Genomic DNA, 16,655 nt, shown 5'->3' on the forward strand with positions numbered 1-16,655 from the left:
TCTAAGGGCCAGCAGATGGACGTATGGAACGAAACTCAACTGAAGATTAGAGGAATGTCGCAATATCAGATACTTGTTGGCAAATATCCTGCAAAAACGGACCTTGGGACACTGTGGTACAGTCTCTTGCCTTTTCTATTATCACATGCTGCTAGAGTCCCTGTATTGATAGACAGATATCTTCTCGACTTCTCGAGGTCTGTACAACGAGTCTAAGAGACCAGGGGGGGATTCTAAGGTAACAACATACATTTAGCTACACCTAATCTAGACCTGGCGGGAAGGTCAATGCCAACAAATCTGGAATATATTGCTTCGGGAGATAGGGCCGACATATGCAAATTGCGGACTGTACTCCGGTCAAATACAATACAATACAATTTCCTAGCGGAACCTCGAATGGAAATGATAAATATGAGACAGTTCCATATTAAACAAGAGTTACACTGGTCAAAACCAATACGTTTCATAATAGCCAAAGCAAGGTATATTCATAGTGCTCTAACAAGTGGAAGAGGAAGCAAAAGGTGACATCATACAAGCCTATAATCACGATGCGCCGAGACACTTGAGCGAATTCCTGAGCTCCTTAATAGCAGTATCAACATCATCGAAAGTCAAAGCAGAGACCGCCCAACGAGCATGCTTCTGCGCCAATTGCACCGAGCTATCGTCTATACCATGTGATGGCTGGGCCGGGACATAGGGAGCCGGTTGCACCGGAGCGTGGGCAAGAGGGGACGGAGTAAATGTCGGAGCAGCCGGAGGTTGGATAGGAGCAGGAGCACTAGCAGCTGGGGTATCGTAGAAAGAAGCCGGGTCTGGCGCGGACACGGACGGGTCCTCGGATGGCGGAGGGAAGGAATGGAATGCAGTCGGGGTATCTGGGAGTTTAGGTACTGAGGACGACCCGCCAATGGTCGCTGGAGTTGATGGGAGCTCTAAATCGCCCGTGCTGGGATCATCAACATCCATCGGTTGCGGGGGAGAACCAGGTGCGTTGCGAGGAACAGAGGGGATCTCAGGCGGGGGACGAGGTGTTGACGATGTGCGTGATGGATGAAGTGATTCATTGAGAGTTGATTTCCGTGCTAGCTCTCGTGCAACACGGTCAGACTCGTCTGGGATTTCTTCGATGGAGGGTTGTCTTGGCTTGGAGGCCTGCTCCGCTACCGACTCATCAAATGCCTGAACATCGGGATCGTCGGCGAGGTCTTCATCCTGCTTTGGTGCGGGATTTGTCTCATTGGGATCTTCGCCAGCTTTGAAAGCCTTAACAATCCGGACAGCGTGAAATTTGGCAAATTTAATCCGCCCAGCAAGTTCTGGGTCCAGTGGCCCCCAGATCGAACAAAGTTCGAGGAATGTGGCTGCTGCCAGGAAAGTATCTGCCGTTTGCCTTTTTTGGGTGATTAGCCATTGGTAGTTCAAAGCATCAATTGGAGAGCTCACTTCGTGACTTTGTTGGCGTTCATGGCGGCCTCGGCACGTCCAAAGACCTCCAATCCGAATTGCTCGACATATGCGCTCGCCGCAACGGTGTCTGTCACTGTATCGTTCTCTGGGTTTTCTACTTTGAACTATTTCAAGCCAATATCATCAGCTGCTAGATCTCAAGCGCAAGATGCGGAATATAGACTAGGAAGGGAACGAAGATGGCTCACCTGCTCCAGTTTGTCCACAAGGTTTGTCGTGTAGAGTTTGATCTCATCATCAGAATTGTGAAGACCCCTTTCAATGATCTGGTTTACAATATGGAAATTGCCTACATAATTGGGGTTCAATCAGCTCAAATGTTCAGTTGTGTTCTTCGCGGGGTCTCGCAACTCACACCAATAGGCAACCACAGGTTTGGCCTTCTCAATCTGGGCTGCTCTGATGGCAAATCGCCCGATATCTGCCGATCGCAATCCAGCTGGGATGTTACTCGCCATGGTTCAAGATGTTGTGTTAAGGAGAAGATGGTGAACGAATGACGTTTGGAGCTCGCGGAATTCCCACCGCCCGTGTGCGGGGGCGGATCTTATCGACCTCTTATCTACTGGTCTTTAAACGGTTTGGAGATCTATGAAATGGACACTATTTCATGATATGTATGTACTATATATTTATGGCTGTACTGGGTATCATTCATCTTCAATTGCCCACTTTCCAATCTCCACTCTCTCCTCCGCCAATGCTTCCACTTCAAAATGATCCTCCACCTGCCCTCCTGGACCCCCAATACGCTCAATGACAATCCATGCATAGCGTGATTCAGCGCTGGGTAGCAAATCGAAATCATCAACTCGTACCCCGGACGCAGCATCGCTGTGAGTTCCATCCTCCGAGGTGGCCAATATCTCCTTGTACGGCCCCTGGCCCAGTTCCACGGTCATCAACACGGGAGAGGGAGCAACCGCGCGAGAGCCGATCATAGACCGCTTATTCCTCGCAATAAGTCGGATCCGTGTCAAACGAGAGACTCGTAGTGACGCCAGCATCCGGTCCTTGCCCGGAGCCAAAACACCCACTTCGGACAGGACGGCGCGCCGCCCAGCAGACTCGGACACCAAGGGCTGGACTACACACGGGATCGTGGATGAAATCCATAAGGTGAAGCGGCCAAGCTGGTCAGGTGCAAAGGTGGAGCAGACGATGGTGTAAGTGCCTCTTTCCAGTGATCTGGTCTCGGCCAACGCACAACCGCGACGGTAATCGCCACTATCTGCAATGATGTCTCGGCTTCGCACGCGCGATATGCGCTGCCCGTTTGACCAGAAAATTTTCACGTGGGTTGCTAGCTCTGCTTCAGTGGTCTCGAGCAATATCGAGACGTCTGTCGGTTCGGAGATTCGTATACTGAATTGCGGATTGGAGTGGTATCGAGGTGACTCGGCATTTCCGCCCGCTGTCATTGCCGTCCAGGATCCACTTGCCTTATTCAAGCATAGATATTTATCTAGCGAGGGTGCCACGGAGACAGGGGCAGTTGAGAAAGCAGAGAGTGTAAAATTCTGAGTGGATGATGGGAGTGATTGCTCCGAGACCACTGCGGTGTAGGTCGACTTGAGAGGCATTTCCAGCCTCATAAGCGTGTTGGGAGAGTCGACATATGGTCCGCGATGGAGCGCGCCATCACTGAGGGATACTCTTCGGCCATCTGCTTTGAAGATGTAGATGCTGATAAAGCCTATTTCATTTTCCGATCCCGCAGAACTGAATTGTTGATGGTCTGTCTTAAAATGCTTCCCGAGCAGCAGCCAGACCGTTCCTCCTGAATCACTGGAGATGGAGAATTGGGGGTTCTTCACGAAACACCCGGCGATAACTCGGCCATGCGATAAATCCCAAGTGAAGTGTATATCCTCACGGTATTTGAACAGACCAGGATTCCAGTTAAGGTAAAGATTCTCGAAATTTTGGAGAACTTGTTCACAGTCCATCCAGAATTTCCCTGGGGAAAGGGGAGGTTTGTCAGTCAGGTCGAGTGAGCCGAGGTCAGCCGTAAGACTGCTTTGTATACTGGGCTCTGCACCAGCCCATGGGTTCTTCAAAAGAAACTGTCGACGACCCTGGACTTCCTTCATGTCCAGGATAGCATAATCGTGCTCGCCCACTAGCCCTAGGCCCTGTTGTTCCCGTTCCGTCAACTTGCCAGTGCCGATAGTCAAAACCACATCGCCATGCCAGAAGGCATTGTACAAACGCCCCCAGATCTCGTCGGAGGTCGAATCGTCGTGATGTAAAAATACTTGTTCTGGAATCCAACCAGTAAGCACCCAAAGATCGGTCCCTGAGTTACTTCCTGGGAAATCATAGCCTCCGCGGACCTTCAAATAGGCCTTCTCCACAAGAGCAGGCCACAAAAAGTTCGAGTTATTGCGATCGATAACGTGGAGTGAGCGTGTAGTCTTCGACGATGGCAATCGATCATCTATCAGTACCTTTCGGAATGATCCATTGAAGTAGAAGCGAAATATGTACTTCCCAGAAGGTGAAAGTATCGGGTTCTTTCCCTCACTGCATGGGTACAGTTTTGGCGATGCATGCTGTTCAAATTAGCCTTGAGGACTCCTCGACGGAGAAAGAAATTAGTCCATACCTGTCCTAAGCCTCTTTCCGATCGAGATGTTGTAGCACAGAGACTTGCGACCACTGAACAGTCTGTCAAGACATCCTGCACAAGATCTGTCTGCCCCGAAGCCGACATGGCTGGATCAATTACACCATGTGCCTGGTTGGCTGCATTCTTTGTCTGTAACAAATCATGAGGCCGTTTCCAGCCTGCAAAAATTTCTCTCTGGCATTCTGAGAGGTGTAAATCAGGCGCATCCCTATACCGGGTTAGAAGAGATCAGCAATGGGTCATTTCTCCACATACGTAAAAGGCTGTCCTTTATATACAAACTCATCCTGCAGCGGTGCGCGACTCCATGGTGGAAAAATATAACCGTTGAGTTTGGCGCCCTCGAGGATGATGATTTCTTCACGGGTGGTGAGCTTCCGCGTGGATGCCGGTGGCCGTAAGCTAGGGAATGCTTTCTGGGGCCCCGCACGAGCAACAGACTGCCAGTCAGCAGCAGCCTTGATCTTCTCGGCTTTGGACAGCAATTCCTTGCATTTTGTGTCTAGTTGTTTTTTATCGTCGGGGGGCGCCAGGCGCCAGGCTTTCATGTAATATTCCGCGGCATTGATGGCCGCCTCCAATGCCGCTTTCTGGGAGGTCGCTGTGGCTACCGCCTCTTCAGCGCTCTATAGAGTCATTAGCTTCCTTCAAATATAAGTATAAAATAAAGGATACCAATGCTTGAGATATATAGGATGCAGGTCTAGACATACTTGCGTTGAGTAGTCGTGGAGCAGGTACGGAGTAATCAGATCGAACAGCAAGTAAATTACCGGATTTGGTTGAGCCGAGAGAGGGACGGACCCCCGTACGATTTTAATTCCGATGAATATTCCGAGATTTACATAGAGATAGATTTAATAAAACTATGAATATATATACACATAGATCAAAAATATACTAGAATGTACACTACATGTACCTAGATATGTTTGAAGAAGTGAAATAAATATACATGATGTAATGAACGTCATGACATAAGCTTAGACATAGTGGACCTCGGCTCACTTTTAAGGTGATAACGCCGAGGTGTTGTGAATTCCGGCTCATGAGCTCGGTCACTTTTTTTTATTCGGGTGACTTCGGTATGATCGTCGTCTTGTGTATTTCTCCATTGTGATATTTCTTCTATTTCACTCTCTCCGTTGTTCGGAGTAAAGCAGTGTAGAGCCCCGCTCAATATTTCTCCTGTCGCCCGGCCGCTAAGAGAAGCGAGCCCTTTTCCTAGATCCTATTCTTATTTGCGCTCCCTTGATTACGAATACCCTTGACCGACATCATGGCTGGTCAATCCAAACCTGTGCTGTCACCATGGGGCAGCGCCGTGGCAGGCGCAACAGGCGCCGTCCTGGCGAACGCATTGGTGTACCCACTTGACTTGTGAGGTCCCAGATAAAACAGTACTCAAATTATCAGACTAAAGCCCGCTGACTGTAGCGCTCGCAATATCTAGAGTCAAGACAAAACTACAAGTACAAGTCAAGGAGAAGAATGGACCCGTGCGAGCCGACGACCTCGAACATTATGAATCGACCATGGATGCTATCAACAAGATCGCGGGGAAGGAGGGCTTGAGTGGTCTGTACTCCGGAATGGCTGGAGCCCTTCTAGGTGTCGCCTCAACAAACTTCGCATACTTCTATTGGTACAGCGTCGTAAGAACGCTTTACATGGCTTCTGCCAAGTCGTCACAGGCACCCGGCACAGCGATTGAGCTCTCCCTGGGTGCTGTCTCCGGCGCCGTGGCTCAGATTTTCACCATCCCAGTGGCGGTTATCACAACCCGGCAGCAGACACAGCCAAAGGGCGATAAGAAGGGGTTGATCGAGACAGGTCGGGAGGTGGTTGAGAGCGAGGATGGCTGGACCGGCCTGTGGCGCGGCCTGAAGGCTAGCTTGATCCTGGTCGTTAACCCGGCCATCACCTATGGCGCATACCAGCGCCTAAAGGAAGTTATCTTTCCGGGGAAGAACAACCTCAAGCCCTGGGAGGCATTCCGTGAGTAGTGGGAATTCTGAGGGTCAAAAACGACTTGCTAATTATCATTTTAGTGCTTGGTGCCATGTCCAAGGCTTTGGCCACAATCGTAACCCAGCCTCTGATCGTCGCTAAGGTTGGACTGCAGTCTCGCCCACCGCCCAGCCGGAATGGCAAGCCTTTCAAGACCTTTGGTGAGGTCATGAAGCACATTGTTGATAACGAGGGTCTCTTTTCCCTTTTCAAGGGTATTGGACCTCAGATCCTGAAGGGTCTTTTGGTCCAGGGTCTGCTGATGATGACCAAGGAGAGGTATGTTTTTTATTTCCAAATTAGCATCTGCTTGTACTAACTTTCACAAAGGATGGAGCTTCTGTTCATCCTCCTGTTCGCCTACCTCAAGAACATCAAGAAGGATAAATTGCGCAAGGCAGTTGATTTGGCAGCCGAGAAGGCCAAGACCAGCATGCCTGCTACCCTGAAATAATTGTCTTATAGTTAGACGGAGGGATTTTCCATTTTCCTTTTCCAAACTGTGTTTACCTAACTGGCGCGTTGGTATGCTGTTGGCAATTCTGGTGGATTTTGAACAGTCTAGACCTCTCCCAGCTTTTTCTTGCTCGAAACACTTGATAGAACCATGTGTTTCTAGCTTTTCAATATCATTATAGATCTGTACATGGTCATGTCATGTTGCTTGCTTTTGCCCTTTGTAACCTTTATGCTTAACCAAATCCCATCGGCATTAAAAGAGCTACACCATGAATAGACCAAGGAGCTTGGCCCGTTATCGCAAGTTCAGCTTGGATATATACTAGTCACAGTAGCAAATAGTGCTTCTGCGGCCAAAGTTACCCCAAATCATAACTTTCAGGCTACCGAGAGTGTGGTAACTAGTAAAAGCTGTTCAGAACCTAAGTAGAATGAAAAACTCGAACAAACCGGGAGTAGGACGTTCTTTGAAAAGATTCCTCTAATATATTCTAAGGTTGTAGGACGCAGTTATAGTGCGTTGATGAATTGGTGGTTGTAGCTTTACCCGTGCAGATGATCTTTGCTTGACCGATCACCTTTACCCCAACAACCACCCTCACCAAAAGCTCGTTCTCACACGTAAACTTGTCACACAAGTGGCATGGGTCGTGATGCGATGGCCGCCATGGAGCTCCGAGTCGACCAATGACGAACAAAAACAAACACCCAGCTCCTGGTTCTCCTCCGCGGCAAACAACCCGAGTTCCATCCTCGACTGGACAGCGTTCACAGAAGCCAGAACCATTCTGCCAACCCTCGTCCTAACAAGCGGCATTCTCATTGCAGTGCGCTTCCACCGCCGCTACCTACGACGCATCCCCGACGCGCCTAGCATCTCGTCCTCATATCTTCGACGGCGGAGCATCTTCGGCCCAGTTACCAGCGTCGGCGATGGAGACAATTTCAGAATATTCCACACACCAGGTGGCCGTATGGCTGGGTGGGGCTGGCTACCGTGGAAAAAGGTTCCTACTGCGAAGAAGGATCTGAAGGATAAAACCGTTCGTCACCTACCACCCATTTTCCCATCAGCGCTCTTAGCCCGCAACAGGCATAATTATGCCTCGGCATATAATATACCACTATTCCATTCTCCATATCTACATCTAGTTTACATATTTACTCAAACCCAGATCCACATCCGCCTCGCTGGCGTCGACGCCCCAGAACTAGCCCACTTCGGCCGCCCCGAACAACCTTTCGCGCGCGACGCACACACATGGCTAACATCCTACCTATCCGGCCGACGGATCCGTGCCCTCGTTCACCGCCAGGACCAATACTCGCGCGTGGTTGCGAGTGTCTTCGTCCGGCGCGCATTTGACTTCCCGCCATTCCGTCGGCGGGACGTTTCATACGAAATGCTGAAGCGCGGCTTGGCGACTGTCTACGAAGCAAAGGTTGGCTCGGAATTTGGTGGTGACAAGATGGAAAAGAAATACCGCAAGGCCGAGTGGTGGGCTAAGAAGCGAGCCAAGGGTCTTTGGAAGGATTATGGTCGCGTCGGGTCTGGTTGGGAGAGTCCGAGAGAGTACAAGAATCGGATGGGCATGGGAGATCCTCTTCCGATTGAGAAAGGGAATGGAAAGGGGAAGACCGGGCAAAAATGACCGAGTCGCGGTACGGTGGGCTTGTGATTATGGCTATGAGCGTTTATATGTTGTTTTTATGTTCTGGCATTTACATTTGCATGCGACGAGACGACACGACTACAATCTCATTACACAGCGTTGTACATGTATGGCTGGTATGCGAGGATCATGATCTAAACTTTGAATGCTCAATATGATACACCAAGTCGCGTTAAGCTATACATGCACGGGGGGTGGTGTTGTCCTCAAATCAGGCCCCAATTGCTAAACGGGCATTAAGAATCGCGTGGTCTCCCGAGAGGTTGGAGGAATACAAGAAAGGAAGCCAGTATACAGGCTATTATTTGCTCAGCAAAACCGTCGCTCAACCTCGGCAAACAGCTTTGGCGTGATTTCGTCGGAGCTATTACCCTCCGCACGGAATAGACACTGCAGACGGTCATAGTGCTCCAGGAGACATTTGCTCGTCTCCTCGAACTTCCGTAGACGCTGCTTCCATGTATCGAGAGAATCGTCCTCTCGCTGTGTCAATGGCTCGCCCGTGACATCGTCTCTGCCCGCCACCTTTGGTGGATGGAAGTCTGTGTTATACACGCGCCCTGAGGGCTCGTGGACCCAGCGTGATGCAATGCGAGCGAGGATCACCGATGGCGGGGTAATTAGGTGCACGACGAAGTTGACTGGTACTAGGGTGTCCAGGGTTGCTGCCTGAGTTGCGGTGCGGGGAAACCCGTCGAGGATGAACGAGGCAGAGGAATCGATTGAGTGGGCCGAGGAGGAAGTACCGGCCGGGGAAGAAGATGACGAGGATGCTGAGGATAGTACTGAGGATTCGGTTGGTGGGAGGAGCCAGCCCTTGGATTTCATATCATTGGAGATCAAGTTCAGGATCATTGAGTCGGGAACAAGGTTGCCGGACTGCATTGCGGCCTCGGCTTCCAGGCCTGTTACTGAGGTTAGAGGTATTGACTCCGTACGCAATTAATTATTGCACCGATGCTGGTTCTACTTACCGAGGGGTGTGCGTCGGCGCACATTCTCTCTCAACAGATCACCGGAGCTGATTGAAGCCAGCTGTGGGAATCGGGCTAGCAGTCGCTCGGACTGTGTTCCCTTTCCTACCCCCGGTGCGCCAATCAAGATGATCCGCGCAGCCTTACGGAGCTGCTTTGTCGTGTGCGACATTATGTGTTTTGGCTGTGTTGATAGCTCGTGGAGGGGTTAAGGTTGCTGGTCCTGGCGAACTCAACAGTTCAAATGTTGGGGATGCGGAGGAACCAGGGGAAGTATTGTGGACAAGATCACGACAGCATAATGGATTGGAAGAAAAAGAGTTGAAGCCTGGGGTGAGAGGATAAGCAGTCACATATCCCCAGGACTAAGATTGAGAATGTGATTCTGTGGGGGGTAGGTTGATCCTTTCGGTTGTCGGTGAAGACTCCGAGGGAAACTGGATATGTACGGCGTATATAGCAGCACTCAAGTTTAAGTAGTTATGAAAAGATTATACATATGTTTCATAACATAACATTATTGCTTGTACTCCAAGAAGATTAAGCACTTTATATATCTGACTATGCTCGGTATACCCAGTTTCACATGTCCCTGCACATCTCAGACAACGCACTGTTCGGGGAAATCATCACCCGTAAGCACCCCAGGGGCCCCCGGGGGACTGCCGGGGCCGGGGTATTGTATTATGTAAGGCACACCAAATGCCGGTTTTATTTCACGTGATTCTACGCGTGCGACGCGTTCGCGTTCACCAATTTAGCACGGAGATCTTATATTCGTTTCTCGACAACAGAACACAATACCTACAAGATGATTCGACAGGACGCCCATCGTATTGATCCTAAACGAAGGGCTGTTATTGACCCTAAAAAAAGACAATTCGCTACTCCAACATACAAGCAGCAGGACTATGCGCACCGTCTGAACATTTATGAAATACCTCCTACCGCGGAAATCACCCTCGAGCAATTCGAGCAATGGGCCATTGACAGACTGAAGAGTACGCACATTTGTACATTCATATTATCATTCTACCTACTAATAGCGAACAGTCTTGGCTGAGATTGAAGCATGCTCTTATCGAAACAAGTCCCCCGCCGAGACGGCGACCTACATTACACCTCTTCTGCAGAAATTCCTCCCTCTTTCCTCCAATACCTCCTCCCCCTCTGGCGCTGCAGACCCACGTTTGAAAAATGAACGTCAAAAGGACCACTACTCTCATTTCATCCTCCGATTGGCCTTCTCCGCCACAGAAGACCTCCGTCGACGATTCGCCCGCGCCGAGACCATGCTGTTCAAATTTCGTTTCCAGCAGGACGACTCCAGGGAGAAGCGCGCATTCATTGAAAGCTTGAATCTCGATTGGGAACCTGTAGGTGACTTTGAGAAGACGGAGATTGTGGAGAGTCTCCTCAGTTCTACGCCAGGCCTACGTCGGTCGGATGATGAGATCTGGTATAAAGTCGACTGGGAAAAGGTTCCCGAGTTGATCGAACGGCGCTCAGTCTTCCTGAAGAAAGGAAAGGCTTACGTTCCTGGTCGAGAGCAGCTGAGCATGATCACGGCTGAGTTTACCGCTCGCTTGGAGCGCGCACTCGAGGTATGTCTGCATTGGTGACTTGATAGCTTAAAATGTCGTGGCTGATTGGATTCTAGCTCACGAGTCGTGCCCCCCCCCGCCTGGACGAGGATGATCGTCTAACACCCATTCTGAACCATCTTTCAAAGAACTTTGGTAGCGCGGAGTCAGTGTACTCGGAAGGCGAAGGATATGTGGACGGATCTCCGATCACGGCCAGCTCCATTGACCAACTGGCCCAGCAGCATTTCCCATTGTGCATGAAGAGCTTGCACGTGAACTTGCGCAAGAACAACCATCTGAAGCACTTTGGTCGACTCCAGTATACGCTGTTCCTGAAGGGCATTGGCTTGTCCTTGGAGGAGTGTATTTTGTTCTGGCGTCAGGGATTCAAGGGCAAGACTGATGACGAGTTCAACTCTCAATACAAGTACAATATTCGTCACGCCTATGGCGAGGTCGGTGGAGATGTGAACCGTCGTGGAAAGGGATATACTCCCTACTCGTGCCAGAAGATCCTCGGCGACTCAAATCCCGGCATTGGCCAGACTCACGGCTGTCCCTATCGCCATTACTCCGTTGATAACCTGGTGGGCTTCCTCCAGGCCACTGGCGTCAGTGACAAGGAGGTACTGCGGGGTGTGCGTGAGGACGTTGGTAAGATGCGGTATCACATTGCTTGCAACAGAGTGTTCGAGGCGACACACAAGAACGAGATCAAGAAGGTCAAGGAGGATGGATCGTGGAGTCAGACTGACCTTGACACGATTGTTCACCCGAACACATACTTCAAGCGCAGCTTCCTGTTGAAGCAGATGGCCAAGGCCCCCAAGGAAGCTTAGGGCGTCTTTTCACATGTCAAATTTTCATGATGTAATGTCGGGTTGTCTTTCAGTTTTCACGCGTTTTCTTTGCTAGTTGGAGTTTAGAGGGAGCATAGGCTTGTACGAGCACATACGCAGGTTCAATTGAAGCACAATAATATATATTCTAACAATTTATGGTATACAAAATGGGAGTGTGACCACAGCTGATTCCCAGAGAATCGGAAAGGATCAGAATGACCTCTCAAATCCAGGTGCCCAGCAACGGGTCAAGTCGTTCTCCGCTCAACGAGTAGACAACTTTGCCATGGAATGACGGAAGTTGTCGATAATAATATGTTTACACACATTGTAGGCTGGCGTGAAATTGAAGAAAGAAAAAAAGAGAGAAGAAACTGCGGACGAGCCGAGTTTTAATGATGTTTTGGTCCGGGACGCGGTAGAGACCAACTGTGCTGCAACCTGGCCTTACTCGCGGACCGGACCTCCACACAACATACTCCCCCATCTCGTTCATTCAATCCCGAGCTATTAACAGGGACTCTGATTTCTTTTGTGACTGGATTATGCTCCGGGAGGTTCACGTGTTTAGTTTCTTGGAGTAGACCCTAAATTACGAGGTTCCCTTTCCTCGCGACTTCTCAATACCCGCATATACCCCCTCCCTTGGTCAACACAGGACCGAGTCCGGAACATCTACCGACATCATGGATTACGAAGCGCTGAAGGATCAATGGAGCGATGTGGAGGACCGCGATGGCCTCAGACTCAGTTGGAACACTTTCCCGAGCACTCGCATGGTTCGTGATAGTGATCCTCCTTGGCCTTCACCGCATCATCAGCTGATACTTGATATAGGAAGCGTCCCGTTTAGTCGTTCCCATCGCCGCCGTCTACACTCCGTTGAAGGAGAAGCCCGATGCCCCTTTGCTACAATATGAGCCCGTTACTTGCAAGCAGCCCTGCCGAGCTGTGCTCAACCCATATGCGTACGTGATGTGGTGGTCTGATATACCTCAATGCGTAGCTGGACTAACGTTTGGACAGCACTGTCGATGTCCGCGCACGACTCTGGATCTGCCCCTTCTGTCTGTCGCGCAACCCTCTCCCTCCGCATTACAAGGATATCACGGAGAATACGATACCCCCAGAGCTCCACCCCCAAAGCACGACGATCGAGTACCAATTGGCACGACCAGCCCCCGCTCCCCCGATTTTCGTCTTCGTCGTCGATACCTGCCAGGAGGATGACAGTCTCCAGGCCGTGAAGGATTCCCTCATCATGAGCTTGTCTCTTCTGCCACCTAATGCGCTCGTTGGTCTGATTACCTTCGGTACAATGGTAAGGAACGATGATATTCGCAAGGCAGGTGACATGTTACTGACCTTGATATATAGGCCCAAGTTCACGAGCTCGGCTACACCGAATGCGCAAAGTCATATGTGTTCAGAGGCAACAAGGAATACAACGCTAAGCAGGTTCAAGAGATGCTGGGCCTGGCCGGCGGTGTGCGCCCCGGTGTTCCCCAGCAACAGCCTCCCCGTGCTCCCCTTGGCCCGGCTGCTCGCTTCCTCATGCCTGTCCAGCAGGCTGAATTCCAGATCACCAATGTCCTCGAACAATTGCAGCGCGATCCCTGGCCAGTGGCCAACGACAAGCGCCCCCTGCGCTGCACCGGTGTCGCTCTGAGCGTTGCCGTTGGTCTGCTCGAGAGTTCCTTCCAGAACGCCGGAGGCCGCATTATGGCCTTCACCAGTGGTGCAGCCACTGAGGGCCCTGGCCACGTTGTTTCAGCTGAACTGAAGGAGCCTATTCGTTCGCACCACGATATCGACCGGGACAACATCAAGTACTACAAGAAGGCTGTCAAGGTCGGTTCTTAACTAGTGGGTATATTAGAATTTTGCTAACTGAATCATAGTTCTATGATGCCCTCGCTAAGCGCGCTGCCAACAATGGCCACATTGTCGATATTTTCGCTGGATGTCTTGATCAAGTCGGTATGCTGGAAATGAAGAACCTCTCCAACTTCACTGGAGGTCACATGCTCCTCACAGATAGCTTCACATCCTCACAGTTCAAGCAATCTTTCGTGCGGGTGTTCGACAAGGACGCCAACGACAACCTCTTGATGGGCTTCAATGCATCCCTCGAGGTGCTTACGACCAAGGAACTTAAGGTTACTGGTCTGATCGGTCACGCTATCTCACTGAACAAGAAGTCAAGCTCTGTTGGCGAGACTGAATGCGGTATCGGTAACACCTGTGCATGGAAGATGTGTGGAATGGACCCATCCTCCAGCTACGGTATTTACTTTGAGATTGCCAACCAGGGTGGCCCTGCTGCTGTTCAGCCTGGCCCCCAACGGGGTGTGATGCAGTTCTTGACATACTACCAGCATTCTTCTGGGCATTACCACCTGCGGGTGACCACCGCTGCCCGCCCCTTGAGCGGACCTGCGGGTGACCCAACCCTGGCGCAGTCCTTCGACCAAGAAGCTGCCGCTGTCCTCATGGCCCGTATTGCAGTGTTCAAAGCCGAGGTTGATGACGGTCCAGATGTCTTGCGCTGGGTTGATCGTATGTTGATCCGACTCTGCTCCCGATTCGCCGACTACCGGAAGGATGACCCGACATCATTCCGATTGGAAAAGAACTTCACCTTGTACCCTCAGTTCATGTTCCATCTCCGCCGCAGTCAGTTCCTGCAGGTTTTCAACAACTCGCCCGATGAGACTGCTTTCTACCGCCATGTCTTGAACCACGAGGATACCGGTGACTCTCTTGTCATGATCCAGCCCACTCTTGATTCGTACTCTCTGGAGCAAGAGGGTGCTCAGCCAGTGCTGCTGGACTCCGCTTCTATCCAACCCGCTCACATTCTCCTCCTTGATACCTTCTTCCACATCCTCATCTTCAACGGTGAGACTATCGCCGAGTGGAGGAAAGCCGGTTACCATGAACAAGAGGGTTACGAGAACCTCAAGCTACTTCTTGAGCAGCCTAAGGAGGATGCTAGGGTTCGTTGCCACCTTCTTCCCCTTTGTTTATCACATTAACTGACTCGTGTCTTATAGGATCTTATCGCCGACCGCTTCCCTCTGCCCCGTTTCATTGTCTGTGATGCCGGTGGTTCCCAGGCCCGTTTCTTGCTGTCCAAGCTGAACCCCTCAACCACCCACACCACGGGTGGCTACGGTGGCGGTGTCTCATCGCAGACCATCTTCACTGATGACGTGTCGCTCCAGACATTCATGGACCACCTGATGAAGTGAGTTTTCCTACAATTTTGATTCGAAAGGTTCTGTGCTAACTTTATCCTAGACTTGCTGTATCTGGAACCAGCTAGGTGTTATGAGACAATGGCCATGAGAGCAAGGGCGGTCTGTCGTCGACCCTCGGGTCTTGTGTATCTTTAGCGGTGATTTAACTCCTTTGACGCGATATAGTAGTAGATTGAATGGATTGATACCATTACAGGGGGATTTCTAAAATTTCTGGCAATATTTATAACTAAAGTAGCCCTGGACCTCAGGAGCATTAAAAAACAAAATACCCAAAGAGGCAATCAGCTCGATAAGGGCTTTGTTATCGCACGTGATTTAAATGTGCTGCCCTAACTCCAAATTCGGCCATTCGCTTAGATGAGCAAATGTGGGCCGCGCTAGCAGCGAGTCTCCTTCAAGTTTGATTTTTTGCTCCTTTTCTTCTTCTCTTCTCAACCACCCTCTTCGACAACCAAGGAAGATCGACTACCTTTCGCACTCGCCATGCGTAAGTATCATCTACTTGGCCTTTTGCAAGATGGCGACTAACATTCCCTCGTGATCAGCTCCCAAGTTCGATCCCAATGAGGTGAAGATCATGTAAGTCAATTTTTCTCCACAGCTCTCCTGGCTCAATCCAGCTGTATTCTGCCAAACAGAAACTAATCAATCTTGTTTTTAGCCACCTGCGTGTGACTGGTGGTGAGGTCGGTGCTCAGTCCGCTCTGGCCCCTAAGATCGGTCCCCTCGGTCTGTCTCCCAAGAAGATTGGTGAAGACATCGCCAAGAACACTGGCGACTGGAAGGGTCTCCGCGTCACCGTCCGCTTGACCATCCAGAACCGTCAGGCCGCCGTCTCCGTTGTTCCCTCCGCTTCTTCCCTCGTCATCAAGGCCCTTAAGGAGCCTCCCCGTGACCGCAAGAAGGAGAAGAACATCAAGCACTCCAAGTCCATCCCTATGGATGAGATCATCGAGATTGCCCGCATCATGCGCACTCGCTCGATGGCCAAGGAGCTCCGCGGTGGTGTCCTTGAGATCCTCGGAACTGCTTTCTCCGTCGGCTGCCAGGTCGATGGTCGCAGCCCCAAGGATGTCTCCGATGACGTTAAGTCTGGCGAGATTGACAGTGAGTTTTACCAACGCATATGTGATTGAATCCCTTTACTAACCATCTCTTCAGTTCCCGAGGAATAAATTATTCTCTCTTGAATGATCACAAAAGAGGAGGCCTATCTGATTTCTAATGCGTGCTTCTCTTAATGATGAGATGGCTAGTTGCAGAATACGAATGGTTACTCAAACCAACAAAATATTCATGAGTCATGACCTATGATACCTTTTTTCCTAATTCGCGAGTGTGCAATTGGAACAAATTGACCAGCTCGCTGCTTGTTCTTTTCTCGTTCCTTTCCGGTTGTATTCCTCCTTTTTCCTTCTCCCAAACTCCTCTCGTGATCCTCTCGCCTTATCCTATGGCGATGAGAATAATGGAAGGCTATGCCCGGCGCAGCCGACAGTCCGTCCTTTTGGAACCCCCACAACACTCTGGCCCTTACTGTTCTTTCCCTACGGGGATTGATCATATCAAAAACGTGGTATAGGCTTATTTTAAGTGGGGAAGAAGAAACCAGTCCCATTACTCATCGCGGTATCCTTGGAGACTTGTCTCCGTGGGTACAGTGATCCATATTTCGGGTCTACATCTCTTGCAGATGAGAATTATTTGCTCTCGTAGGCTGTAGTTAGTTAGCTTCAA

The 16,655-nt window shown here is 50.4% G+C and overlaps 8 protein-coding genes across 8 annotated transcripts; 5 read left to right on the forward strand and 3 right to left on the reverse strand.

The window, feature by feature from the left end:
* Positions 1 to 549: 549 nt before the first annotated feature.
* Positions 550 to 1,934, reverse strand: N7517_008285 (uncharacterized protein; the record flags this gene model as incomplete). Its single annotated transcript, XM_056726015.1, has 4 exons — positions 550 to 1,399; positions 1,453 to 1,580; positions 1,665 to 1,765; positions 1,832 to 1,934. 4 exons carry the CDS (start codon positions 1,932 to 1,934, stop codon positions 550 to 552), a joined length of 1,182 nt encoding a protein of 393 aa, XP_056576866.1.
* A 192-nt stretch (positions 1,935 to 2,126) lies between these two features.
* Positions 2,127 to 4,819, reverse strand: N7517_008286 (calpain-like protease PalBory; the record flags this gene model as incomplete). The annotated part of the gene is made up of 4 exons (XM_056726016.1): positions 2,127 to 4,031; positions 4,085 to 4,316; positions 4,364 to 4,734; positions 4,784 to 4,819. 4 exons carry the CDS (start codon positions 4,817 to 4,819, stop codon positions 2,127 to 2,129), a joined length of 2,544 nt encoding a protein of 847 aa, XP_056576867.1.
* Positions 4,820 to 5,387: 568 nt separating this feature from the next.
* N7517_008287 (putative peroxisomal carrier protein) lies at positions 5,388 to 6,598 on the forward strand (the record flags this gene model as incomplete). Its single annotated transcript, XM_056726017.1, has 4 exons — positions 5,388 to 5,488; positions 5,562 to 6,106; positions 6,160 to 6,397; positions 6,449 to 6,598. 4 exons carry the CDS (start codon positions 5,388 to 5,390, stop codon positions 6,570 to 6,572), a joined length of 1,008 nt encoding a protein of 335 aa, XP_056576868.1. The 3' UTR covers positions 6,573 to 6,598.
* Positions 6,599 to 7,230: 632 nt separating this feature from the next.
* N7517_008288 (thermonuclease family protein) lies at positions 7,231 to 8,229 on the forward strand (the record flags this gene model as incomplete). The annotated part of the gene is made up of 1 exon (XM_056726018.1): positions 7,231 to 8,229. One exon carries the CDS (start codon positions 7,231 to 7,233, stop codon positions 8,227 to 8,229), a length of 999 nt encoding a protein of 332 aa, XP_056576869.1.
* Positions 8,230 to 8,559: 330 nt separating this feature from the next.
* Positions 8,560 to 9,396, reverse strand: N7517_008289 (adenylate kinase ADK2; the record flags this gene model as incomplete). The annotated part of the gene is made up of 2 exons (XM_056726019.1): positions 8,560 to 9,155; positions 9,225 to 9,396. 2 exons carry the CDS (start codon positions 9,394 to 9,396, stop codon positions 8,560 to 8,562), a joined length of 768 nt encoding a protein of 255 aa, XP_056576870.1.
* A 639-nt stretch (positions 9,397 to 10,035) lies between these two features.
* Positions 10,036 to 11,649, forward strand: N7517_008290 (DNA primase subunit PRI2; the record flags this gene model as incomplete). The annotated part of the gene is made up of 3 exons (XM_056726020.1): positions 10,036 to 10,225; positions 10,278 to 10,828; positions 10,885 to 11,649. The coding sequence occupies 3 exons, from the start codon at positions 10,036 to 10,038 to the stop codon at positions 11,647 to 11,649; spliced, it is 1,506 nt and encodes a 501-aa protein (XP_056576871.1).
* A 689-nt stretch (positions 11,650 to 12,338) lies between these two features.
* On the forward strand, positions 12,339 to 14,980 carry sec23 (GTPase-activating protein SEC23; the record flags this gene model as incomplete). Its single annotated transcript, XM_056726021.1, has 7 exons — positions 12,339 to 12,431; positions 12,490 to 12,620; positions 12,679 to 12,973; positions 13,030 to 13,503; positions 13,554 to 14,651; positions 14,709 to 14,902; positions 14,956 to 14,980. 7 exons carry the CDS (start codon positions 12,339 to 12,341, stop codon positions 14,978 to 14,980), a joined length of 2,310 nt encoding a protein of 769 aa, XP_056576872.1.
* A 421-nt stretch (positions 14,981 to 15,401) lies between these two features.
* Positions 15,402 to 16,093, forward strand: N7517_008292 (60S ribosomal protein uL11; the record flags this gene model as incomplete). Its single annotated transcript, XM_056726022.1, has 4 exons — positions 15,402 to 15,405; positions 15,464 to 15,497; positions 15,580 to 16,025; positions 16,080 to 16,093. The coding sequence occupies 4 exons, from the start codon at positions 15,402 to 15,404 to the stop codon at positions 16,091 to 16,093; spliced, it is 498 nt and encodes a 165-aa protein (XP_056576873.1).
* Positions 16,094 to 16,655: the final 562 nt, after the last annotated feature.

This window comes from Penicillium concentricum, assembly GCF_028827145.1.
Source record: "Penicillium concentricum strain IBT 3081 chromosome Unknown utg000003l_segment0_segment0, whole genome shotgun sequence".
NCBI lineage: Eukaryota > Fungi > Ascomycota > Eurotiomycetes > Eurotiales > Aspergillaceae > Penicillium > Penicillium concentricum.